This window comes from Anomalospiza imberbis, chromosome 3, assembly GCF_031753505.1.
Source record: "Anomalospiza imberbis isolate Cuckoo-Finch-1a 21T00152 chromosome 3, ASM3175350v1, whole genome shotgun sequence".
NCBI lineage: Eukaryota > Metazoa > Chordata > Aves > Passeriformes > Viduidae > Anomalospiza > Anomalospiza imberbis.
Window position 1 is genome coordinate 108,998,878 of NC_089683.1, and position 25,973 is coordinate 109,024,850.

At 39.9% G+C, this 25,973-nt stretch overlaps 1 protein-coding gene and 1 long non-coding RNA gene across 7 annotated transcripts in view; one reads left to right on the forward strand and one right to left on the reverse strand.

Annotated features, from left to right (window-relative positions):
* The window catches only part of LOC137471800 (uncharacterized), a 351,710-nt gene that overhangs the window by 197,271 nt on the left and 128,466 nt on the right, over positions 1-25,973 (forward strand). For all 4 annotated transcript variants that reach the window (XR_010997853.1, XR_010997851.1, XR_010997852.1 and 1 more), the window contains 2 exons: positions 20,782-20,914; positions 21,174-21,278. This is a non-coding gene — a long non-coding RNA (uncharacterized lncRNA). The remainder of the gene's footprint in view (positions 1-20,781; positions 20,915-21,173; positions 21,279-25,973) is intronic.
* Positions 1,058-10,688, reverse strand: ETAA1 (ETAA1 activator of ATR kinase). 3 transcript variants are annotated; one of them, XM_068186344.1, is made up of 7 exons: positions 10,454-10,687; positions 8,788-8,925; positions 8,447-8,523; positions 6,824-6,942; positions 4,714-6,523; positions 4,383-4,494; positions 1,058-2,588 (listed from the first exon to the last, which is right to left on the reverse strand). In XM_068186344.1, exons 1-7 carry the CDS (start codon positions 10,632-10,634, stop codon positions 2,473-2,475), a joined length of 2,553 nt encoding a protein of 850 aa, XP_068042445.1. In that variant the 5' UTR covers positions 10,635-10,687; the 3' UTR covers positions 1,058-2,472. The 3 variants fall into 3 exon arrangements, with proteins under 3 accessions (XP_068042445.1, XP_068042447.1, XP_068042444.1); XM_068186346.1 differs by lacking the exon at positions 4,383-4,494 and having other exon boundaries at positions 10,454-10,688; XM_068186343.1 differs by having other exon boundaries at positions 4,383-6,523.

Consider the following 25,973-nt stretch of genomic DNA (forward strand, 5'->3'; position numbering starts at 1 on the left):
TCCCCTTGTCATACACTGAACTCTCACTTTACAGCACTGATGCTCGTGATAAAGGGTGAGCCAGTATATTCTGGCCAGTATTAGGTGGGCAGCTCCTGGGCCTTTCTATTGTGGGTGCTGAGAAAGTCAGCAGTTAGCTGGTTTTAAACTTTCTGAGCATGCCCAACGACACACGGTGACAACATTCAGGCTGTCATTTCCAGGCAGAGCTTGTGGAGCCATAATGTGGTTAGCCTGTATTATTTATCCATTATTTACCCTAATTTCAAACCTGATTATAAGTTAGTCCTTTCACATCACAGAATGAAACGTTCCTAAAAAAAAAATACTCAACATCTACAATAGCTCCTTCCTTTCTTCTTCTCAAATTGTAATTAACAAAATTATCCCTGAAAACAAAAAATACCTTGGTTTCTTTACAGAATTGTATCTAGGGAAACATACTGGGGAGGGAATGATTGCTAAGCTGAACACTGTTGTAGCAAAAGCTTCTCTTCTATCTATCTCAATAATAATTAACATTCCCATGAATCAGTACCTTAAAAGCCACTTTTATAACTCTTATATTCAATACTGATGGTAGTAGCCTTTTCTCATTGCCTTTTGCTTGGCATCTGGCATGTTATCTGATTGAGGTGTTCTAGGAGAGTCTAAACTAAGAAAAGCATACCTCAGGTACACAGAGTAAAATATATTGTCTGGATAAATCAAATTTCTCCAATAGCTGCTGTTTGGGATTTACACTTATTTGTCATATGGACATGCAAATCTTCTTTTAAACAGAAAACTGCCAGCAGAGGTTTGACGATACAACAAAATCTCCTTATTTCGTGGTATGTTAGCTATTGAGGGTATTATTATGATTAAGTTCTTTGAAAAGCTGAAAATGTTTTTCTGGGTTAATTTTCAGTCAGACCAGTGAATTAATCCAACTCATCATATATTGCACAACAGTAGCAGGGGAGGGAGCTGCAGCCACAGACTATAAGGCTTACTGGGCACCTGCATGGACTTGGGTGGCCTTAATCAACTGCCGCCGATCCCACAGTGGTTAATACAAGCAAAGAGACCCCAGTTAAATACTTCAGGACTGCACTGCAGCTGGTTGTGTGTTGAAACAGTTTGTCCATCAAGGATTGTTAGCTTAAATGGATCAAAGGAAGCACTTTGTCACCACAATGGGTAGAAAATTGAGGTAACAAGTAATTAGGGAAATTACCAAGTGAGGGCTTCAGGTAAAGCCCATATGGAATCCCCATTTCACTCCCTTTTACCAGTCTTTGTAATAGAGTATTTTCAAAAACAGACTAGAAAAATGTGAAAAAGGAGTTTAATGATGACTTACAAATATACAATACTTACATTTTCAAAAGTTACAAAAATGGCATACCAAAACCAAAAAAGCTCCAACCTTTGGAGGAACCAAAAGTTTCCTCCAACCTTTGGAGGAACAATTCCTAGTTATTTATTTACAAAGAAAAATTACAGTCACTTTTCATAGTGTCACATGTTTACATATAAGCATTTCTCAGTTGAAAAATATCTTGCAGCTTACCCAGAGGCAGTTTTTGCAGTCTGAGCTCTACACCTATCTATCAGATCAAACATTCTAGCAGCCCGTTAAGCTGACATGACACAGCATTTTTATAATTTAAAAGCCTTTGTTTGGAAATATGTACAACCCAGATGGCTAAACTGATGCATAGTTGTTGAGATTTCACCTGATGTATTATGTATTGCTCATGATTTGGTAAAATGGCATAGGCTACCTTTTTTAATTAGCTTGGTGATGTGCCTTTAGAAAAAGGTGGTCTAATTTCCTTTGGAACTATTTCCAGTTCTTCCTGGAAGGAATTTAGAATGTAACATGTCCTCTGCAGGACACTTTTTCACATAATGAAACTTCTGTAATAAGTTCTTCCTTCTATATATACAATTCTTACCCCAGGTAAGAGACAAACTGAGCACACTTTCCAAAGTCTGTTAACTTCCATTAGTTTTCTGATGTTGGATGTTTCTTAGATTGTACTTTACTTAACCCAAAATTTTAAAACTTTCTTCTACCTGAGAGCAAACACTAGTATTTCTTAGTCTGTGTGTACTTGAGAGTCTTATAGATTAGAATACTTGCAGTAATACAGCCAAAACACATCCAGTCTGTTTTTTGACACCTTCATTATGTGTGTATACCAATACTTTCATGATTTTCAGGCCATATAATTTTAACAAGTGAACTCAACAGAATCTTCATCTAGCTGAATGTAGTTTGGGACTACACATTTATAACTGATTGTTTTTAATTAAAATGAAGTGCTTCCAGAGTATTAGTTATGATTCAGTTCCAGATCGTTTTATATTCAAAACCAGAAAAACCTTGCCATCAACAGCTGTGAACAGAGTTCAAAAAGTGTCTTCTAGCATTACAGTATTTCCCTACCACAAGCTTACTTCACAGACAAAATACACTCCTTTTCAAGCATCTTTAAAGAATGCCTGTGTTCTGGACTTTCTTCGTGCAAGAGCTTCTTGTTTTTTTCTTTCAATCTCCTCTTGAGAACATTTTCTATTTTTTTGTTCTACCACAGACACTGTAAATAAAAAAAATCCATGTATTAGGAGCTTCAGGTTTGTTCAACATGTATTTTAACTTAGCCATTTTCACTGTTTGAAGATCTATGGCAGGAGCACACTATTCTGACACGCCAGGCACCCAAGTTAAAAATGGCTCATCTATCCTGTCCCCAAGGCAGGAAGGGGGCAAGATGCATGACCTTTGTGGTGCTACTGATTACTACCTCCCACTGAAAACACTGGGATGCACACATCTGCTTCAAGGAAATTTTACTTGGGTGCCCTTCAAGTGAACCTTATGACATCAGAGTCAACATAGGAGATGGTGATGGGTTCAGAAAATTAAGGCTATCAGAGTGAAAAGGGCTCTACAATTTAGTGAGTTAGGCAGAGATATGAACATGGAGATAGTATAGACACAGGGGTCAGATACAGTACAGGTGTCACACAAATAAAACAAGATAGGTTGAAAAAAGGTCAAAAGTAGCAATAAAAATTGGCAAAGGAGACAAGAACATGATAGCTAAGCATAGCAATTTATATGGTGTGTTACAGAACTATAAATTCTCATACTATAAAATCCTGACCTCACTGGAACCAACAGGAACACTCCTTGCACATATCAATAATTTTACCATTTTTATACACCAATTTCCAATTAATGTATTTTTAATAAGTATTCAAAGTGAATAAATGGAACAAAGGCTATATTTGCTTCTCACAAAAAAGTGTCCATGAAAAATTAAATAGCAATTTTTGAAAGGACCACTTAATATCCATTTTTGGTTAATGTCCTTTCCCTCAAAATTTAAGATCAAGAAAGCTATGGTTTATCTGTAAAGAAAATCTATGCTGTCTTCTTTCATTCCTTTACCTCTGGAACATTCCACAGAATAACTAGTTATCTCTCCCCATTTTTCTCCCTTATAATCCAAAATTGCTACTTTCCATTTATATGCTTCTCTGCTGGGGAAGAAACAGATAAAATACTCATTATTCAATAATTAATTGTTTTGTTGCCTTTCTAACAGTGCTTCTTTATAATGGAGGTTAATACAGGACACTCTTAAAGGCATGTTTTATCAGAATGAATATTGATTAAAACTTTGCCAAGCTGTGAGATCAAGTAAAAATAAGACTGACTGGCACTTGACTGGGTCTCCATTTCCCCAGTAAGTAACACTGAGCATGGAATATTACTGATGGTCTCTTGGCAATAAAGAAGTGACTGACCTCTTCTCTGGATGAAAGGGCATCTTAGTGTTTAGACTGATAACACAACAATATTTCACTGGCAATTTCAGCCACAGAGTGAACAACAATAGAGGCTGAGCACTGAAAAGTATCAAGTGATTTGAGGTCCCAAATTCCAGGCGTACAGTACTATAAAGGAACTGGCATTCCATATCACCTGCTGTCTTCTTCCCCCGTCCCATCATTAACTAGTGTTTTACTATGCATCAAAATACCAGTATTTTTAAGTAACAGTTTAAGAAAATAGTATGCTGAGTGCTGTATCAGCCTATAATTGATCCTAGGGAACCTGAGTGTCTATGGAGAGACAGTGTGGTATTTAGAGAAGTGGAAGGGAAATAGGTGTCCTGAACTGCAGGAATTCAAGATATGCATCAAGACAATTTAATTTTTGAGAAAATAACCTCCAGATTCTCCTTAGAACACCTGCTAACACCTTAACTGAATAAATGAATACTGAAGCCAATTTTAAGCCGAAATACAGTACAAATTTCTCTGACATTCTGACTACAGTAAAGAAACAAGCAGTCTAACAGTGATACAATAAAGACAAGTACCTGATGTAGTCTGTGCAAAAGACTCTGAAAGGTGCCTCTTGAAAGGTGATTTCTTATTGTCAAGCTTGTGGTGCAAAGTCACGTTCACCTGATTCTTGCTTCCTTCCAAACCCTGCAGAGTAATTCCAATGCCAGAATGATTCCCTGAATTTTCAGACCCTACACGAAGACCACCCTGAGAATTGTTAATCTTTCGGAACTTAAACTTTAAAGGCACAAGTGAAGTTTTGTTACCAGAGCTGCTACTTGGAATCTTTCCCGCATTATACGAGAAATGTGAGTTGTCGGGTGCTTTTCTACTAAAAATATTTACTGCATTAACAGGACTTACTTCAGAACCTGTCTCTCCTGCTGGCACAGAATTTGACCTGTACCATTTCCCTGAAGCAGTCTTTGCAGTATCTTCAGAAGCATCTTGATGACAGTTTTTAGGCAGTGTGTATTTACACTCCAGAGAAGGACCTGAGATCACAGTCTGAGGATTTGAGATGTTCTTACAGTTCACTACATGACTTGTTGTGGCCAGCCCATGCACTATCTTTGATGAATTCCTACAGGCATCATTTATTGAGAGAGCCTCCTGTTTTGCATTTGTTTTTTGTGCCAAGAGGAGATCAGGTAGTCCTTGTTTAGATGCTGGGAAGCTGTTATCAGCATTTGATCTGGAGTTAATACTGGCTCCTTGAATAGTTTTAATTTTTTCATTTCCTTGTTTAACATCCTGGCTCTGAGTTTGCTTTTCTATATCATCACACACCTGATATAACAATTCATCATCCTCATAGTTTGCATCCCAAAGACTATCGGATCCACAAAACATACCTAATATCTCATCAGAGAATTTTGGTTCATTCCAGTCATCAAATGACAGAGGACATTTCTTTGGTATTTCAACATGATTTGAGTGACCTATATCGGCTTGGTTAACCACTTTGGTTAGATCATTAGGTTTCATGTTGGTAGAAACACTGGATGACTGACAGGAAATAGTATGAGCGTTATTCCCAGGTTTTCCTGCTGGTTGTCTATGAGGATTAGATCTTGAAGGAAAAAGAGTTAGAGCATTGCTTTTAGGCTTAGTAGATTCATTTCCATTCTTCATTTCAGATTGTACTGAAACAGGAATATGGTTCAAATCACTATTTTGGGTACTCTTCCAAACAGATTTAGTTTTATCTGGCTTAACATCACATTTACCATGCAAGGCCTTGGTCTCTGTCTTGGCATTTTCTGCCTGACATGGCTTTTGTAAAGACAGCGATTTTACATGTTGTGAGTTTTTACTGGAATGTTTCAAAGGTGAATACTGCAAACTGTTAGATTTGTTTACAGTCCCCAGAGAAGTTACTGAATTGCCACTACTTCTTTGCTTTGTTCTGCTAGCATCACTGAAATCATGCACAAATGGATTTGCAGGAATTTGTGGTGGTTCTTCAGTACTTATCAATTCAGGATGTTGGGTTATTTGCATCACAAAAGAGTCATCTGCCAAAAGATCTGTATCCCAGTCATCAAAGTCATCATGAACTACTCCAGCAAGCTTAGCAGAGGCCACTAATTGTGTCTTCAAAGAAAGAGGATTTTTTTTTGTCAGGGTGTCAGTATCAGCTTTTGGTACAGTCTGGTCCACGCTGCCTACTGCAAACACAGTATCTTTTTGATATGCCTCTGAATTACCATGCTGTGTCTCTTCAGCTTTCTCAGGAAGATTCTCCTCCTCCAAGGTACTTCTAATTTTATGAAAACTATTATTTAAAGAAATATCTGACAGTCCTTGGCTCAACTGCCCGCTGCACTTCTGGGTAGAAGAGTCAAAAAGCGCATGAAGGGCTACTTCAGCCTCAAGGTCTACAGACTTTTGACTGCTGGACTGACAGGGCTCTGCCACAGGGATGCCAGTGCTCTGTCCAACTGGTTTCAGGGACTCAGCAGGATCTGCTTCAGATCCTTCACCAAGGAGTGATTTCCAGTTCTTCTTATTTATTCCATCTTTAGAATTACTTGAAGGCTCTGAGGTGGTCTGGATGAAGTTGTGACCAAGCTTCTCCTGTTCCTGAACAGCATCCAACTCCACTAGATTTTTATCAAACTCCTTAGCCAATTTCATGAGTTCCTCTTCAGGATTTTTTACTTTAAGATCTCTGGATTAAAAAGAAAATGCAGAAAATAAAGTCAGAGCTACCGAGAAAGTTTGGCCAAGTTCAGTTACATGACCCTATGAGCTGTTAATTCTCTAGTTTAACAACTACAAAGGTATGACTAAATCCCACCGCTTCCAATATGCAGTCAACATCCACCCCCTGCAAGAAGCCATAACAAGCCCACAGTTAAAAGCATTCTACTTGCTAATGTACAGTTCTATGGTTCACTACGCATAGAAGACCACATAGCCTTTTTCATGAAAGCCCAGCTATGATGGGCAAGAAAACACTGTAACTTACCTTGTACAACTTAACTTCATCCTAGCTCGCCCTTTTACTACTACAGGTGTACAGGGAATAGCATCCTCACCAATCCATGTTCCTAAAAGGGAGTCTTCATTACAGGCTGCTTTTTCACCCTGAATAATTAGATTTATAATGCTTAGAAATTTGATTTCAGATAAAGACTGGATTAGACACATATCTTACATGAGTGAAAAGCTGCTAAACTAAATAAACTGGATGAAAGCCACAGATAAGAGCAAAAACAAGTTAAGTGAGATTACTCCAACATTGTCCACTGATAGCTGCATCACTTTAATTGTATCAATATAAAGCAAAAACTTCAATTAAAACAACTGAATTATACTTTTGGCACGCAAATCTAGTAGTCTACTTCAGGTTTACACACATTCACGTTGTGTATGTCAAGCTGTCATCTAGTTTATTTCAGTATACTACTAAGAGCTGGCTGAGAGGCCAGCAGCAAAAACAAATTAGAGACCTTAAAATGAATTACATTCTGTATGCTTACAGAAAAAAAAAAATCTGACTTCTTCAACTACAACTAATTCATAAAAAGAGTGTTTAAACAGAATTAAGTGACATTTAGAAACTAAATGAAATCGTTTTACAGCTTCAAAGTTCAGGCTTGAATTTGAATTCTGAAATGAAGGAGATACAATACTGTGATGAATTGTTTAGAGAGGCAGAGCAATGGGATGTAGGAAATTACTCTGTGTAAGCCAGCAAAAATAATTTGAACTTTATTAACTTCTAGGGTAATTTTAAATAGGTTCTCTTATTCTTCGTAAATGTAAGTTTTTTTTAAAAATTATTTTTGTTTAAAAAAATAAAAACATAAGCAGCAGATTACATTTATGGCAGACCTGTAATAATTTAAAAGGTATGCAATGGCATCACTTATCAATGATTTTCCAATTCTTTCAGTATAATTTCTCACAAATATGCTAAACAGTAAATATATTTTAAACAGCCTTGTAAAAAAAATAGGCATGTTTTGCAAGCTAAATACTACAGATCTATTTTAGGAATTACATGTTTTCTCCTTGTACTTAAAATGCAACAGCACTTTGGTTTTGACTTTCTGGGCTGTGGACATCAGGTTCATGGCAAGAGGGAAAGGGCAGAGATACTGGGGTAAAGAGGAAAATTATTTATAGTATTGAAGCAAGGTTACTATGTTTATATTATTGCAAAATATCGGTCATGTTCTTGTAAATCAGCAGTCAATCAAGACTGTTCAAAATGCTTAAAAAAAACTGCCAAATAAATCCAGTATCTGAAGAAACTCTTACCTTTTAACAGATGAGTAATTAAGGAAAAATAAACAGTATTCTTAAGACCAAGGGCAGTAAACCTTGTGTTCTGAAAGTAAACCTTTCTAAAACAGAGCTGCTGCAAGTTTCTTCATGTGCCCTTTTCTACAGCATCTGTGACTCACACAACTATCAGTAAATGCTATGCTGACTACTTTAATTCAGTCCCATTCTATAAACTAGTTTTCTACATGCCCAACTCTTACCATGACACTACTGTAACTAAAACCAAGGCTAAGGCTGAAGCACTATTCTCTTTTGATTACTGCATATGCAGAGCATTGTTTTAGAAAGTTACAATTACCTGAGGAGCAATACGATTAACGATTTCCGAAATTTCTACTGCGCATCTACTGGTAGACTGCTTGCTTTTTCCATTGCCTACGAAAACAAACAAACTTCTTAAAAATTTGAAATCTATCCAGTTTGTAAAGTGCAGTACATCTCAAATAATTCAAATAAACCTGTAAACATCGGAGATTGATTCAGTGTTGTATCGAAGAATTTATGGGTTTATAATGAAAATAAAATCAAAGAACCGTTATAAGAGGAAAGAACCTTTTTCCAAGAAACCATTTATAACTTTTGCCACACTCACACTGCATGCCTCAAAGAGGTGTCTTGAAGTCTGGATTTTGGTATTACCTAATCTGTGTGCAACTGGTGAATGAGAATCCCAAAAGATTTCTTGCTGTGTCTCAGTGTCATTAATAGGAGAGCTGAAAGTAGGTATTCGGGATTTCCTACTCAATGATCTCTTTGGTGTCTTATGTAAACATGGCTCTGTGTAAAAACAAAGAGGATCTTTATTTAAAAACAACAAATAAAAGGTAAAAATCACTTAGAACACAGAACAGGTCAAGACAAAAGAAAATGCATTAGGAACACCAAGAATAAAAATCAAGTTCACACTCACCAGGATTCCTTTACTCACAACAGGAATACTGTTCATAACTAGACATTAAATACAAAACTCTGCCAATTATATCCCCAGAGAGATTAGAGAAAATTACATTATACTGACACCTTTGTACCCAGGATCTGATTGTAATGATGTCAGTTCTTACACTTGAGAGAACACTGACTTAATCTTATGTTAAGAGAAAAATTATGTATACCTCAATGAGAGAATATTTTGTATTCTTGCTTGCTTTGTGTCTTTCACCAGGACTCTGAGCTGAACTACTGTTTTAATGGGCCTCCAAACTACTCTGGGTCATAACCTACATTTGTCTGTATTTCCTTTGCTGGGCCCTTCCAGCTAGGATTATCAAAAGCAGGAATACAGCTATTCAAAACCTGCTTGCTGCTGCCTTTGATCAGTAAGTGAACTAAACACCCTATGTGAAACTCAGCTGGTCCCCCCTGCCCTTTAGAAATGATGTTGCGGATGTGAAAGCCTACAGAAATAATTTAAAAGATGCTATCACTATGGGAGGAACATCTTAGAGGATGTTTTGCCCTGAAGTGCCTAGCATGGCCATAGAGGGTTTATCCTCTCCTTGGTTAGCTCTCAGTATTTGCTGTGGGGATCACAGAATAGGTCAGGATTTGAAGGGAGCACTTTGGGTCACCTTGTCCAACCTCCCTCCTCAAGCAGGGTCATCCCAGAGCACATGCCACAGGACTGTGTCCAGATGGTTCTGGAATATCTCCAGTGAGGGGAAACTTCACACTCTCTCTGGGCAACCCAGTTCCAGTGCATGGTCACTGTACAGTACAGAAGTTCCTCCTCATGTTCAGGTGGAACTTCCTGTGCTTAAGTTTCTGCCTGTTTCTTGTGCGACTGCTCAGCACCACTGAGCAGAGCCTGGTCTATCCTCTTTGCACCCTCCCTGTAGATATTTATACACATTGACGATGCGCCCTCTGTTTTCTCTTTGCAACGCTAAACAGGCCCAACTCCCTCAGCCTTTCCTCGTAAAAGACATTCTCATCCACTAACCAACTCTGTAGCTCTCTGATGGACCAGCTCCGGGAGCTGTATGTCTCTCTTGTCCTGAGGAGCCCAGAACTGGTGTCAGTCTTCCAAATGCGGCCTCAGCAGGGCTGGGCAGAGGAGCAGGCACACTGCCTTGACCTGCTGGCAATGCTCTTCTTACCGCACGCCAGGTACCACTGCCCTGCCCGGCCCCCGGGGCACGCTGGCTCAACCTGCTCTCGACAGTCCAGCCCCTTCCTTCCCAGGGGCCGAGCGGGCAAGCGGAGATTTAGACCGCACCACCCCCTCCTCACGGCTCGGCCGCGCCTCCCCCGCGGTTCGAGACACGGCGGGCAGGGCCGGGGCCCGCAGGGGCCGCTCCCGCCGTACCTGCAGCGCGGGGCGAGCACGCCGCCTCCCCGGCGGGCAGGCCTCGGCCCGCGCCGCCTTCCACCGGCCCCTCCTCCGCGGGGAGCTCCGCCCGCCGCCGCGTCAGCTGCTCCTCGCCGCCGCTGCGCCGCCTCAGGGCGGCGGGCCCGAGGGACAGCCCCCTCCGCCGGCTACCGGGCATGGCGGCCGCTGCGGCAGCACCGCGCCCGTCCCGCCACCGGCGCCGCCGCCATTTTGCCGGGCAGCTCGCCAGGCCGCCGCCAATTGGCCGCCGCCGCGCCGCCTCGAGCGGCCATTGGCCCCGCGCTGCGGGGGCGGGCGGGCGGACGCGGCGGGGAACTGCGGCCCCGCCCCGCCCCGCCCCGCCCCGCCCCGCCGGCCGTGAGGCGCTGCCGGGTCCCCCTGCCCGGCGCTGCCCGGTCCCCCTGCCCGGCGCTGCCCGGTCCCCCTGCCCGGCGCTGCCCCCATAGCTGGGAGAGGCAAAAACTCAGCCGTGGGCAGACGGGCAGCATGTGCCCTCCCGCGGACCCTCGGCCTGAGGTGCCTCGAATCTGCAAATTCTGGGATGGCGCCGTGGTGGGGGCGGGCGAATGTTGTTCTGCTGGAGGGCTCTGCAGGAGGATCTCAGACAGGCTGGATGGATGGGCCAAGACCAAGAGTATGAGGTTCAACAAGGCCAAGTGCGGGGTTCTAGACTTTGGCCAGGACAGCCCCATTCAGTGGTAGAAGATGGGGGACGAGTGGCTGGAAATTGGCAAATGCAGCAAAAGGACCTGGGGGTGGTGGTCACCGGCAGCTGGACATGAGCCAGCATGTGTCCAGGTGGCCAAGGAGGCCGGTGGCCTCCTGGCCGCGTCAGGAGCAGTGTGGCCGGCAGGAGCAGGGAAGTGATTCTTCCCCTGTACTTGGCACTGATGAAGCTGCACCTCGACTGCTGTGTCCAGTTCTGGACCCCCCAGTTCAGGAAGGACATGGAGGTGCTGCAGCGAGTCCAGAGCAGGTGAAACTGGTGAAGAGTCGTGGAAACAATTCTTACAAGGGGCGGGTGATGGAGCTGGGGGTGTTCATCTGGAGAAGAGGATGCTCAGGGGTGACCTGCTTACTCTCTACAGCTCCCTGAAAGGACAATGTAGCCCAGCGGTGGTCAGTCTCTTCTCCCAGCCAACCAGCAGCAAGATGAGAGGAAATTGCATGAAGTTGCGCCAGGGGAGGTTTAGGCTGGACATCAGGAGGAATTTCTTCACAGGAAGAGTGGTTCTACATTAGAATGGGCTGCCCAGGGAGTCACAGTCCCTGTAGATGTTTAAGGAAAGTCTGGTTGTGGCACTTAGTGCTGTGGTCTAGTTGACATGTTGGTCATAGGTTGGACTCAGTGATCTCAGAGGAGTTTTCCAATCTAATTGAGTCTGTGAAACCCAGCAGACATAAATCATTTCATCCCAGTGAGGCAGTTGGTGCTGGTGAAGATAGGCATACAGAACCTAAATTTGGTAGAGAAGAAATTAACATGGGATTCCTGTGATATTACATCATTATTTTAAGCCATATAAATGCAAACATATGTATATGTTATGTAAGAATGTGAACATTTCCTCCCTTAACCTCTAAAATAAATATACAAACATATCTATTGAGCATATAGGGTCAAGGAGTGAACTACTCTGTACTTTTTTTCCTGATTTTCGTTTAATTTACTGGGAGTACTTTGGGATCATTCTTAATTTGTAACATGTAAGCAGTGGGTTTCAGGGTGGATCAGGAGTAAGTTTTGAAGTCACTAAAGATTGATTCCCTGAGCCATGAAATCTTTTCTTTTCACCTGAGGCCTCAGGCGAGCAAAATGTTTTTTCACTTCCATTCTCATGGGTGTAATTAAAGCAATAGAGCACTTTTTAACAAGGGGAAAAAAAAATAGGTACTATGTATTAAACAGAGTAACTGTTTCATATCTGTGGCCAATTTATAGCAAGCGCAGAAGGTTGTGACAATTGAGTAGTTAACTTGTTCATGCCAGACCTGTGAAGTATCAAGTGGACTTCAAAATACCAAGAGGACTGGAGAAGTGAGTCAAGAATTAAGTTTCAAAATCCATACAGATATCTGAATATTGCTACTGCCTTGTAATCATACCAGTGTGGGTAGATCTGTACATCAGCACCAAGTGTGGCAAAGCTGTGCAGGATATTTTTCACTGCCAGTTTGCAATATAGTAATTAAGAATGGCTTTCCTGCACTCATGCAATAGGCACTATGTAAGGTACCTGCTGCTTATTTATGGTTGGAAGAGATACTGAGAAGAAACTTTGTGCAGTAGCAGCAGATACATCTTGAGGGAATGCAAAACACTGAAATTGCCACACTTGCTAGAAAGTACTACTGAATCTTGATGTCTCCTACCACTTTCCAGAAGCCTCGTAGCAGCTGGGTACTGTACAGTGATCTGCCTTTGTATTTCTTTCTGTTAACAAGCATAATCTGAAATGCTGTCATCAGTAATTAAAATTAAGTAACATCTGTCATAATCACTGAGTGATTTTGCAGTGCCTTCTTTGATTTCTTCCTTTCTCTGAGCTCATTGTTCACTAACCCCATTCATAAAATGTGAATATTTGCCACAGGTCTTTCACACATTTGTGAGGTTTTACTCATGCAGTAAAAGCATTTTGGGGAAAAAAATAGAAGCATATTTAACATGTGTTTTGTTCTGCATGGGAGATCTTGCTGCATTCATTTAAGCCCATGTAAAGTTGTGTTGCCAAAAGATGGCAAAACCCAAAATAATACGCATGTGCAGAAAAGCTAAACAGGTTCATAATGGGAAAGAAATCTCACTTTCCTAATGAATAAAAGTGTGTGTATGTCACTGCAGCTTAAGAACTCAACTCTGAGCTGATACTGTTTATGAAGTTAAGGAATGTAGTGTTAGAAGCCTGTGGTGTTGGAGGGTTTCTCTGTGGAGCTGTAGCCTCAAGGAGGAGGGAGTTTGCATTCCCTTGGTGTGGCATGAGCAGCTGGATCAATGGCTAATTGTGGTGAGGCTGTGTTCCAGGGACTTGCAGCAAACTCCTAGTGCTGCAGTTGGGAGTCCTACTTTCAAATCAAAAGGGATAAATAATGCAGGAGATTGAATGAATAATAAAGTTACTTCAGTATTTTAATAGTAGTATAAACTGCCTGAGAACTTTCACTTTATTTTATGAGACAAAATCTGAAATGAAATGAAATAAATCTCGCAGATCTGAGAAGTTTCTTAAGAATTTCCCACTGGTGTAATGAATTCATTGAAAATAGGACTGAAAAAGGCTAATTTTTAAAGTCTTTTGAACACAGAACTTTTAAGTGAGGATTTTTATCTTGCACAGAGTATGTCTCATTAGTGAGTTTGTAAAAATATGTATTGCATACATATAACAAAGAAAGGGAAGTGACTATGTTATAGTTAATCTTTCATTCTTGTTAGGGCTGGGGAAAAGGGAAAATCAATAATAGTGATTTCAATGAAAATATCAAGATTTATGAGAGCATGGAAGCTATTATAAATAATAAAATTAATTTGAAAAATACTGGGTTTTTTTTCTAGTATGTTTTTAAATGCTCTGTGATATTTTCAAAGTGAGCTGTCTTGGGCTTTTTTTGTTTCCAAACTACCTTTTCATTTTGAAATTAACTTCTTTTTAACCCCTGGAAATGAAGGAAGCAAAACACACACACGCACTCATAATTTATCTTCAATGAAAACATGTGTCTATGCATTTTGATCTCCTGAGACCAGGTGAAGAAGCAAATTCTCCAAGCCGTATTTCCCTTGGTTAATCTTTTTTTTAAATGGTGTGGGTACAAACTCTGCAACTCAGTACAATGATATGGTACTTTAAAAGGTGTTTTCTTCTAAGGAAGGAGCAGTTCAGTAATGTGTAGGTACAGATATGTCTGTGTGTTTCTGCAGAGGGAGGCTCAGCAAAGCTCAGGGATTGCAGATGGGCACTGAGGGATGTAACTCAGGGTTATCTTCTAGCCAGCTCTGCCCCTTCAGAGCCAACTTGGCTGTTTCTCTGCTGCACTGCCTCACCTGGTATGTCTGGTTTCATAGGAGATAATAGTACTTTATTGCAGCATGGATTGTCCTGGGGAAAACTATGGAGTCACTGGGTACAGCAGTGAGGGGAACTATATAAACAGAGGAGAAAATTTTGATGCATAATGTAAGATGCATTTATAAATACATCTTTGGCCCTGTGAGACCAAACAAAAATGAACTAAGACACCTTTATAAAATTTAACTATGAAAGTACAATATTTCCCACCTTTTCTCATCCCAGAAATCCTGTTTATCCACATATTCTCTTAAGAAGCCTTGGAATGTTTACTAAAATGGAGCACTGTGTGATAGCAGATTACATGAGTTAACAAGAAGAGATTTGTGTTTTGTTGCTGGTTTTGGGACCTTAGGAAAAACTGAGAGAATATCTGAAATGTTAACTTTAATGGACAATAATTCTTCCATCCATAGGGCAACACAGGCATCATGTGTGTATTTTTGCTTTTATTAATAGCATTTTGATAGTACAGTTACAAAGCTTGTCCTTGGCTTGCCTTGAAATATACTGACTTCACTTATTATAGAATGTTACTTTAATTTTCCAAGGTGAAACACTCGCAGAGCAGAAACTGGTGAGGAAAAAAATATGGCCAAAACAGTTACATATACCTTTAATTTTAAAGTGCTGTCCAGAAGGGTTTGCAGCAATTTTTGCTGATGCATAAATTGACCTAGACAGTAAATGATACATGACCTTAAAAATACCTGAAGTAGCCTTGCTTGGGAATTTTTAGTAGAGAGTTATTAAATGTCAGAGTAATTTACACAAGCCTAGTTTATGCTTTTGCATTCTCTTTCCCTCTCTCTCTCTGCCATGCCATCCAAGAACCATTGAAGCACTAAAAATATTTTACATATATCTCTTTCTTTTTTTCCCCTCTTCTTATCATAGAGCTTCGTCTTAATTTATTTATCACACTCAGAAAAATCTCATCAAAAGTGGGACTAAAATGTAGCTCACAAAGACCTCATCCAGCAGAGCACTTAAGTACCTGCATAACTTCATTGCCATGACATTTTCCATTGCTCATTACCTGGAATTTAAAGAAAATTTTCCATTGCTTGGTGTCTGGGCATTTAGAGGAAATTGTCAGCCAAAATGGCTGAGCCATTTAGAAGAATTAGGTCAGGCAATGAACAGATTACAAGTTGCAGAGATCTGTAGGGAGCACTGGAGGTTCAGACCCCTGGCAGAAAACTGGAGAAAGCCATTGGGAGGGCCTTCCAGGTATTTATTGTAATGCAGACTTAATTCCACAGCTATTGTCCAGTGATCAGAGTGAGCTACATTCAGGAGAGGAGTCAGGGTTGTGCAATACAGCACAGACTTATGCCTTAAACCGCAGCTGGCCCAGTCAGTTTCAGTGCACTGCTGCCTGGAGACAGCTTCTTCTGGAACAGGTATGATCACCTGGGCACGTCAGTGTTGTGCTGGCTTGCACTGAGGAGTGACCAGCAGGAGTCTTGAGACAGTCATCACCCATCCACACAGTTATTTGCTGCATCTCTCCTTGTGCCAAGGAGCTTTCAGAGTGTCTCACTGTTTTTCACTCATGCCCATACTATTATTGTTTGCTGTGGCATGCAGGATGTGCTCTTCAAGCTGAGATGCACCCTCGTCTACCTTATTGTTAATATATGAAGAGAAGATATAAACAAGGATCAAAAACTGTTCATAGAAATTATGGCAGCAAGATTTTCTTTACTTTTGTTTTGTTTTGCTTAAATCTGTTGATCCTGCTGTATTACAGCTCCAGGCTATCAAGTAGTGACAAATAGGTTTTCTGTTCTGTACTCTTAGTCTCTGGATTATTTTTATCCCTTATAGGAAAACAGGTTAGAGGGTTCTTTAAAGAAAAGGAAAGAATAGGTTTCCAACTTGTTTGGAAAGCCTGGCAAATATTGATCTGCTATATATCCTGTAGATGATTTTTTTTCACCAGTGACAAAAACTGAGCTGTATTTCAGACCTCGACTTGCTAAAACTCTCACATGCTACAGTGTAAATTAGTGAAGTATTTTGACAGCTACCAAACACAAAGCAGTGGATGGTCAGAGAGGAGAGCTTTTTGATCATGAATTATGGAGAAGAAAATACACACTGCTTATTTATTTAAGGCAGGTTTAGCTTTTGTTGATACATCTGTTCCAGAATGTTTAGCCTAAATAGCTTACTAAAAAATCAGTGATCAAACTAGTATGAAGTTCTCCAAACACAGGCATTTTCTGTGTTTCTCCAATACACTCAGCAATTTCTGGATAGACTTATTTTTGTGTCAAAGGTTCATAGCTTGCAATTGAAAAAACAATATCTGTTACCAAAGTGCCTTTTTTGAGGCTTTCATTTTATAAATTCTATGCATTATCCTTTGAACCTGTATTCCATTAACTATAAGTCACAGTTTACATGGAAATGCTTAACAGTGAAGTCTCCCTATTCCATGTGTGTGTGTGACTCTTATTACGCAACATAAACTGCTGCTGATTTTAATTTTGGAGTTACTCTCTCCCAACATCAGTTTTGTAATCACTGTGTAATGACTTGAAGTCTAGGACTGGTTCCTCATGGTCCTACAGGTGCCCTAACTGCCATTATTAGTTGTTTTGGTGACAAGATCAAGCTTGGACTGGAATTTTAGAGCCCTAGTTTCAGGAATGAAGCAAGAGAAGAATTTCTCTTTCTGATGCCTTACTTGTTTTCTGGTGGAAGAATTTCTTTCTCTGGAATGATAGCTTCATCAAGCATTCCTTGAGGAATGGCACCTTCCTTAAAGCAGGATTGAGTTCTGGGTCCAGTGTCCCTTCCAGCTTTATATGCCATGGCTTGGTCATCTGAATTCATAGAGTGAGCAAACAAGTGCCCAGATAAGAATTGGACACCCTTTTGATTATTAATTTTTTCATTTATTTTCAGATGGCTTTTCCTTTTGTCGTGTTGTTCACACATAATGCCTCTGACTCTTCCTATGTCACACTACATCTTTGCAGTAATTTTCTGTGCTGTTCTGTCCCTCTGGATTTTACAGCCATGGATCAGAAAGGAAGTGCAAGCCCTAGCAGAAATAATAAATCCACTGCAGGTCTTGAAGGTACTAATTTCTGCAAAACAAAATACTGCCTCAATTTTGTTACGGGCTAGAAGGGGTGATCAAAATGAAATACATTCATTGTGGAATTGGTTTGCAAAGCCTGCTTCTAAACCATTACACACTCTTTCTAGATTTCTTTTCCCCCCCAAAAAAAAGGAAATAATGCAGCTGTGTCCTGCTGGCCTGTAACACTGCACCCCGTGCAGCTCTTATGCAAGGATTGTTCCCAAACCAGGCCTGTCTCATGAGATGGACAGGGAAGCTATGTTTGCTTAGGAAGGGGTCACTGGATGTTATGAATCTGGATAACACGTTAAGATCTGTGAAGGGCACAATGGTCTGCTTGTGGGTAATGCAGGGAACCATCCACACGTTTGCTGCACTGGGTTGCTGGGAGTCATGGTTATCTCCCAGCTGCCAAATTGCCTTGTGTGCCCAGAAATCTGTGGCATATGTCCTGTGACTCCAACTGGAAGGTTGAGGTGGTTGGTCTTTGCTGGAGTAATGTGACATTTGAAAAAGTATTTTAGGAACTGTCCTGTAATAGCAGGTATTTTTAATCTGTGCAATCTATCTAATTAGGTTCAACCATGCCCCATTCCTTGTCTGATTGCCTGAGCATTTCCGCTTAACCAGTGAGGTTTATTCAATCAGGTGTCCTATAATGCTATTTCCTTCCTTGAGAGTATATGTTATCATCCCCAACACAGATTTAAGAATCCCTCTACTTTTGCTCTTATTTTAACATCCTCTGTCTCCACAGTAACCCTGTGCTTTAGTTAGAAGTCACCTAGCTAAGGAGAAACCTAGGTGAGACTTTGGATCACATTAGTTTTGTTTCTAAGAACCTAGAACATTCTTAAGAGACACAGCAAGTATGGAGCAAGAAAAATATAGGTAGAATCCCCATAAATTTAATACAAGCTGGTTAAATTATGGATTCAAATAGTTAACAAGATTAGAAATAATAAGAAATTAATACAGTTGCACAGGCAGTTGACTCACTATTACTGTCATTTCCTTTTGGCTTTGGTCATGGGGATAACAAGGTAAGAAATAACTTTGTTTCCTTTTATTGATTGGTTTGATATTTGAAATAAAGACAATTTTTTTTGTCTGAAAAAGTCTTTTGCAACTTAATATTGTGTTAATTAGAATGGATGTCTTTCTGAGCCTTATTTTCTTGTTCATTTGATCTAATTAGCTGATTAATTTTTAATTGCCTACTGAGAGATCTTTACCATGTTGTGATTTGTGTTTTACGTTTACATTTGGAAAACAATGGTATGCATAAAATGACTCAAAGATATTGTAGTGAGGAATTTCTGCAAGGGATAATTGCAAATTATGATTTCTTCCTGCTTCCTAATTTTAGCACAATCCATTTTGAGTTAGTATTCATTAATCAAAAAGGTTTGCACAGTGTGAAGTAGTAAGAAGGTGTTTCAGTTAGGGAAGCTTCATGGTAGAGGGTCTGTCAGTTGGTGGTAAAATGGAAAATAAATCTCTTGGCTGTTTATGAATTGCAGTGAACACTTCCCAACTTACAACATGTATTATTTTTCTCCATAGTAATGTTCTGAGATTCTTAGAATTAATGTATTAAGCTTAGAAATAGAACTATAATGTTCTAATAAGACCAAGTGTTGATTAAAACTTATTTTCTGGTGACAGAAAATAAATCATGGTTCTTAGCAAGTTATTTCAAGTTATTCCCTAATTGTTTAAAATTTGCACCTTATTTTTAGACTGAATTAATCTTGCTATAACGTCTAGCCCTTCGATCTTGTTCTTTCTCTGCCTGCTAGATTGAAGAGCCCTCTGTTATCAATTTTTTGTTCCCTGTGGGAAGCACTTGTAGCCTGTGATCAAATCATTCTTTAACTTTTGCTTTGAGAAGTTAATTGATTGAATGCCTTGGGTCTCTTGTAGTAAGACATGTTTCCTAATGCTATAATTGTACCCCTGACTTCCTCATAATCTATGGAAATTTTCATAGCCTTTCTTAAAACAACACCAGGAACACAGTGAAAGTCATTTCACTGATGCAAAATAAGATAATACAACCTCCCTACTCCTATTTATTGTTCTTCATACATCTGATAAGTATGTTAGCTTTTTGTTACTCTAAAAATTCAGTTCCCTTAGCAGTACTCTAGCAGTACTCTAAAAATTCATAGTAATCTGGTTACTTGTCATGGCCTGTGTTCCCAAAACCTTGCCTCCTCTGTGGGATCTCTTTTTTCCCAGAGTTGAGTCTTACCTCATTAAATCTGTCTTGTTGTACTGACTCCTTGATCCATGGCCTTCCTGCTAGCTATACTGAAGTACATAATGTCTGGTTACGGTCACCTAATCCAACTGTCTTCTCCATTATTTTCTATTTTCTAGTCATCTCCCCATATTGTGAAAATGTGATTTTTTTTTGAAAAAAGCAAAAAGTAGTCTCTAGGAGGCAAGAGCCAATTCCAATACTAGTGCCTTCTTCCCCAGTCACATAATGATGGGTTAAATGTATCTGCTACATAGTTTATGAGTAGTTTAGGATGCTATTCTGATTCACTGTATCTCATTTTAGCCATCCAAAAATTAGTTTTCTGATCTTAATAGTAGAGAGATGGAGATCTTCACAGAAAGATGTAGTGGACTTATCTGAAAAACCATAAATCACTTTTTGACAGTGTCTTTTTCTTTTCATAGACTATAATGGGAACATAGAGAAGTTAGGACAAGCTGCCAAACTTTTAGACAGCTATAATTAATGTGGATGAATCCCATCTCTTATGCTTTTTAGCTTTTCAGTCAAACTGTCGTGTGATGCAAGGCCAGTTCTCTTACAGGCATCTATCAAAATGGTTGCCTTTGGCAGTCACATTTGTAATCGCATCAGAAAATGGTATCAATTTAGCTAGACAAAATCTGCTTTCCAGAAACCCATGTGGATCAACTTCAATTTGATTATCCCTTTTAGTTCTCTATCAGGTTAGTTATCACTTATATGCCTCTTTTGCTTTTTTATCAGATCCTTTTATCAAATCCCTAGTTTTTTTACTTTAATATTGACACACATCCAAACTGTCAAAAATCTGAGGCTCTGATGTCTTAGATTTTTTTATTTGTTTCCACCCCATCTATATCAGATGGACTTTTCTCTGAGGTACTCCTTCAATCCTTGATCAGACACCAGGAGGATGTCTTAGAGCCATTTCTGATAAGATGTCCTTTCCATGCAGCTTGTCCATATGGTTAAGTCCTGCAACCTGCACAATGGAGGTAATGGTTTGGGGTTTTTTAGTTATTTTTGGTTTGGTTTGGTGGTTTTTGTTTGTTTGTTTGTCTGGTTTTAGTTTTGGTTTTTCTTTTTTTTTTTTTTTTAGGGCTTAAAGTAAAACATTTCATAAATACATTAGATTGTGTGTTTCTCTTTCCAAACATGCATGGTTTTAAAATTTTTATGTTTAATATCGGAGGAAAAGTTACCACAATTTTGATTTTTCTTCATCTTTCTCATTTCTTTGTCTTTGTAAAATAGAGATGTCTGGTAGAAAACAGACAGACCAAGGTAGTCTATTGCCCTCTGACTGCAGAAAGGCTTACAGGGCTGAAGGGAAAGCTGTGACCTTGTACTACTTGCATGGTAAGAGATGAAAACCAACTGACCTTTTTTATTTAATATTGTTGCATAAGCAGAATGCTCTGGCATAAGGACTTCTGCCTCCAAATTAAAAGAATGCTTGCAGAACAAAAGCAATAGGAGAAAATGTACACAATGATGTTTTCCTGATGTGGAGACTCCCCAAAACTCAAAACTACCTGACAGAGAAGAAATGCTTTTGCAAGAGTGTTCAAGTCAATGTCATCTTAGAAACTACTGGTGGCAATTGAAATACCAAAATGCTAATTTACCTGGTACCAACGTGATGAGCAAGTCATTGGCATCCTGTCCCACCTGATCCCTCTGCCAGATTTTGAATAGCACCTCAGAGGACAGAGGTTCATTCCAGCCACTCCTGTTCATTTGTGGGAGGGATGTGTTGCCATTTTAGAAGTGTATTCTTTCACAGGAGGCATCAGGATTTCTTGTTCTTAACAGATGGTGGACTGCAATGTCAACAATTATAGGAATAATTTATTTTCTGTAAAAGATGGATTAAAGAAATAGGTCAATGATATGTCCTTCTTTCTGGGTAATCCAAGGACAAATTTTGATGTGAGGGCAAGGTGGTGTCACCCGGCAATGATATTTCACACTGCCTAATTCTGAGCCTTATGATAAGTATCAGGGGTCCAGTTAATGTCTAGTGAAACCACCCACTGTTGGAAGTTAATTCACCTCAGTTGGAGGTGTCTGGGATTTTCTTTCTTCTCTTTCCTTAGTCTTATAACTTCCTTCATTTTTTGCTATTGTCTGCTATTTCTTCCTCTGCATCAGAAGAAAAGGTAATAGTTTTGCAGGGGCCAGACTACCAAATGGGCCAGTTGGAGAGTTTCAGTTCATTAGGGTTCTGAGGATGTTGGTTTTTTGGTTTTTTTTTTAATTCCTACTTTGCCAGAGTAGTGTCATGTAGGACATTTTGAGAGAATACTTTCCAAAATGCAGTTTTGTAGTCCAGAACTAATATCTTGCAACACAGCAAGTGCTTCACAGCACTTCATAGTTACCTCTCCAACATCTCCTGCATCATATTAAAAGAATATTTTCACTGAAGCCATTTCAGATCTTTGGGACAGATCACACTTAGGCTCATTATAGGAGTTACCTAACCAGCAATGAGTTGCATTTCATCGTGAAGGTATTTACATGATTACTTCTTGGGAGGTGTTCATCTAAGTGTAAATTACTCTGCCTTAGAACAGATTTTAGCTGGTGCTGACAGCTTGGATGACTGGCACATTGTCATTTTCATAACACACCTAAAAGGAAGGTGCCAAAAGAACCTAAGTGGCATTGGAGCAGTGAAAAATTTCCAGTAAAAATTTGTCTCAAGGTATATTGGTTGGTTTCAGTTAATATTTGGGATAAAACAGTTTACAAACTATTATTTTTCTTTCACACTATATAGGGAGAAGGGATCTCAATTCATGTGAAAGCAGTGTATGGTGATAATGCCATGGTAACAAAAAATTATGTGGTTTATGCTTCTTCTAATGCATCCTCATCCTCTTTTCAGATGTCCCTGAACTACTCCAGCTGTGTTAATGTCATGAAAACAGTTTATTTTCTCTCCTAGCCATTTTGTCAGGGGATTTGTGGGATGAAACTTCTGTGCTCTTGTGGATGTTTTGCCTAAAGAATAGAAGGGATATGCAGTCAGTCCATGTGCCAGATAGTCAGTCGTGTTCCTCTCTCTGTTGACCAGTTACAACAAAATTCGATGTAAAAAAAAAATATTTCTGAAATTAAATTCCTAGTAGTACTAGGAAAAGTGGTGGTTAAAAAGAGCAGACAGACTCAATTTACTACCCACATTCCTCTGGACAAGAGAATTGCCACACTAGAGTGATGCTACATGTGCTCCAGGGTTCACACATTACTAAGCACATCTCACATGCACTTTATTAGCCAGAGTATAATCCAGACATGGGATGCAAATCAAAGTGAACCACACTTTGTGAGTTTACAGCTCAGGAAATGGAGAGAAGCTGCTTTCCTTCTGCTCACTGCAACAGAAGTCCTTTTGAAAGACTGCTGGTTCCAACCTCTGCTTTGGAAGTGTGCTGCATGTGATTTCACCCCATTAGCTGTGATGGTCACCATTAGGTCTTGTAAGTGATGACGTGATGCAGTGGGAGAAAGGGTTGTTTCCAGTGTTATCAGTATAAATCTTCCTGTGAACACTTGACCAAGAACACACATGTTTTGCAACTATGTCAGTTTAAAGAAAGCAGCTATTTCCCCACAGTACTGTAGAATAATTCTGGTTTTATTTTATTTTTTTTTTTTTTTGGCAGGAGATGTGAAGAATTTGCCATTTCTATATATTATAATAATTTTTAATGCTGGAATGGTTCACATCCAGAATTTTAAAACAGGAGGCATGTAGCCCAGAGTTTTGTTTGTTTCATTTATTTAGCATGGCATGGCTAGGTCCTGGAACTAGCTTATATGAGGTCATTACCCTATTGATTAAATAGTGTGATGAAAAGGGCATGATAATACACTGCTGGGAGATTATTGCCAGACACTTTGCAAACAAAGCTGCTGAAAGGGGAGCAGTTGTGAGACCTTCAGTGTGGTGTGTAATTAGCAAGCGAGTAGGAATTGAAATAAAGGATACATGGCGTGATACAGTGATTATATGCAGATAAATAATGTTTTGAATACTCCCTTTTGGTAACTCTAATGAGAATACATCTTAGTACAGGAAATGTCTGCTGGGACTACACTATCCAGAATCCTTAAACAAGCTGTGCAGAAAGTTGTCCTCAACAGTGAAAAAAAAAAAAAAATGCATGGATGCAATGCTGTGGATCTGCCTCTTTCTTCAAAACTTTTTCTCTGTGTCTTTCTTTTCTTTGAAAAATCTCATACTGGTATAACAAGTGTTAGAGAAAAACAGCACATCAGTGCTTTTTCTTTGGGATGGAGCAGCATTTCCTTAAAAAACTCCAAACAATCTTTTGGGGGACAACAACTGGATTTGAACAAACTACCTTTCGAGTGGGAAACATCAACCACTACAACATGAAAGAGTTGTCTAAACCTGGGATGTACAGGCAGTACCAAACTTGTGATTCTTGCACTCAGCCTCCCCTCTGTCCCTCTGAGGAGCACAAATACACGTTCCTGACATAAATCAGGGCATCTGATTTATTCTGTGGCATGTGTTTCACCTCGGCACCAAGGCCTACAAATCCCAACAGATCAGAGGCTTTTCAGGCAGCATCTCAGTTGCCTAAAGGGGAATTAAATGGAAATTTTCAGAATAAGGCATAGACCAGCTTTAGGGGGAGAGAGAGACATGGATAGACATTGGCAGACATCTTTCTGGCCATTTCTTTGCCCAGTTTCAAGATCCTTCCAGTCATGAAATTCATCACAAGACAAAGCAAATTTCTAAAATAATATCAGTACAGTTCTTCAGATCTGTTACCGGCGGTTTTATAGATATTGGATGGATAGCTCCTGTCTCAGTGTCTATCAAAAATTTCAAGCTGCACATTAAATAGATAAACTTAAACAGCCAGAGCAGCAGTAACAGTGGGAGAGAAGAGGGCACCAGGTGAAAAAGTAAGGGAAGGGAGAAGAGAGGAAAAGAGAAAAACAGTCTTTTGTGGGGGAAAGCATCCACTCAAGGCAGAAGGGTTGAAGCAGCCATGGTGAGGGCAAAGTAAATGGGGAATACTCTGTCTGACTCTATTAACCTTAATTTTAATTCCTCTTTTCCCTTTTTCAGCTTAAGTAAGCAAGCATATAGCCATGTTTATATAATAGCTGGAGTAATGAAGAGGGAATATACCAATTTGGGGCTAATTCTTGCCCTCAGGAGAGCACAGGCACTGCAGCTGTGGCCAGCCCCTTCCAAAAAGGAGTGGTGAGGAGAACAGTTCCTTGTATCTGACTTCCCATTACATCCTCACCAGGGACCACCATAGTCTAGCCCTTAGAATAAATAGATTAGGTTAATTTTTCCATCTGTAGACTTGGTTTAGCAGCTCTCAGCATTGGTTCTGTTGTGCTGCCACGGAAGCTAATGAAGTGATTTCCTTGAGAGCAGTTGGACCCAAAAAGCCCATTTATAACCTTTCTCAAATATTGGAGTTTGTGTCTTGGGACTTTTGTTCTCTTCCTATTTGATATCTTCACCTTCCAGATCATAACAGGCAGGATTTTCCTCAACTTTATCACAATGCTGTTACGTACTTATAGCCATAATATCCCTTGATTTGGGGGCGTGGGAGAAACATGCAGCATGCCACATTTGACCACATCCTCTGAAGCTGAGGTTGTGGTTGAGCTAATTATTTTCACGGCTGGAAGAGAACAGACAATGCTGCCTAAAGAGTGGGAAGATATGTGTCTGTGTGAGCCTGTGTTTGTGTGGTTATACCATCTGGGAAGAACAGAGCCAGATATACTTCCCCTTGGCTTTTTTTAATGTGTAAATTCTCAGTAAACATGCAAATGGTGAAGTCTCATTTCTCTGCTGAAGTCCTGCATTTGTCTGAGGGCTGGAGTGCTGGGGACTGCATCTCACTGCAGAAACCCTGCCCTCTGGAATTCCTGTTTTTCATTCCCCAACTGACTCTTTTTGCTTCTGTGGGCAGGGGGGAAGTTGCCCTTCCTCTGCATTTCTCGTTTTTGTTACACAAGCAGTATGAGGTACCCTTT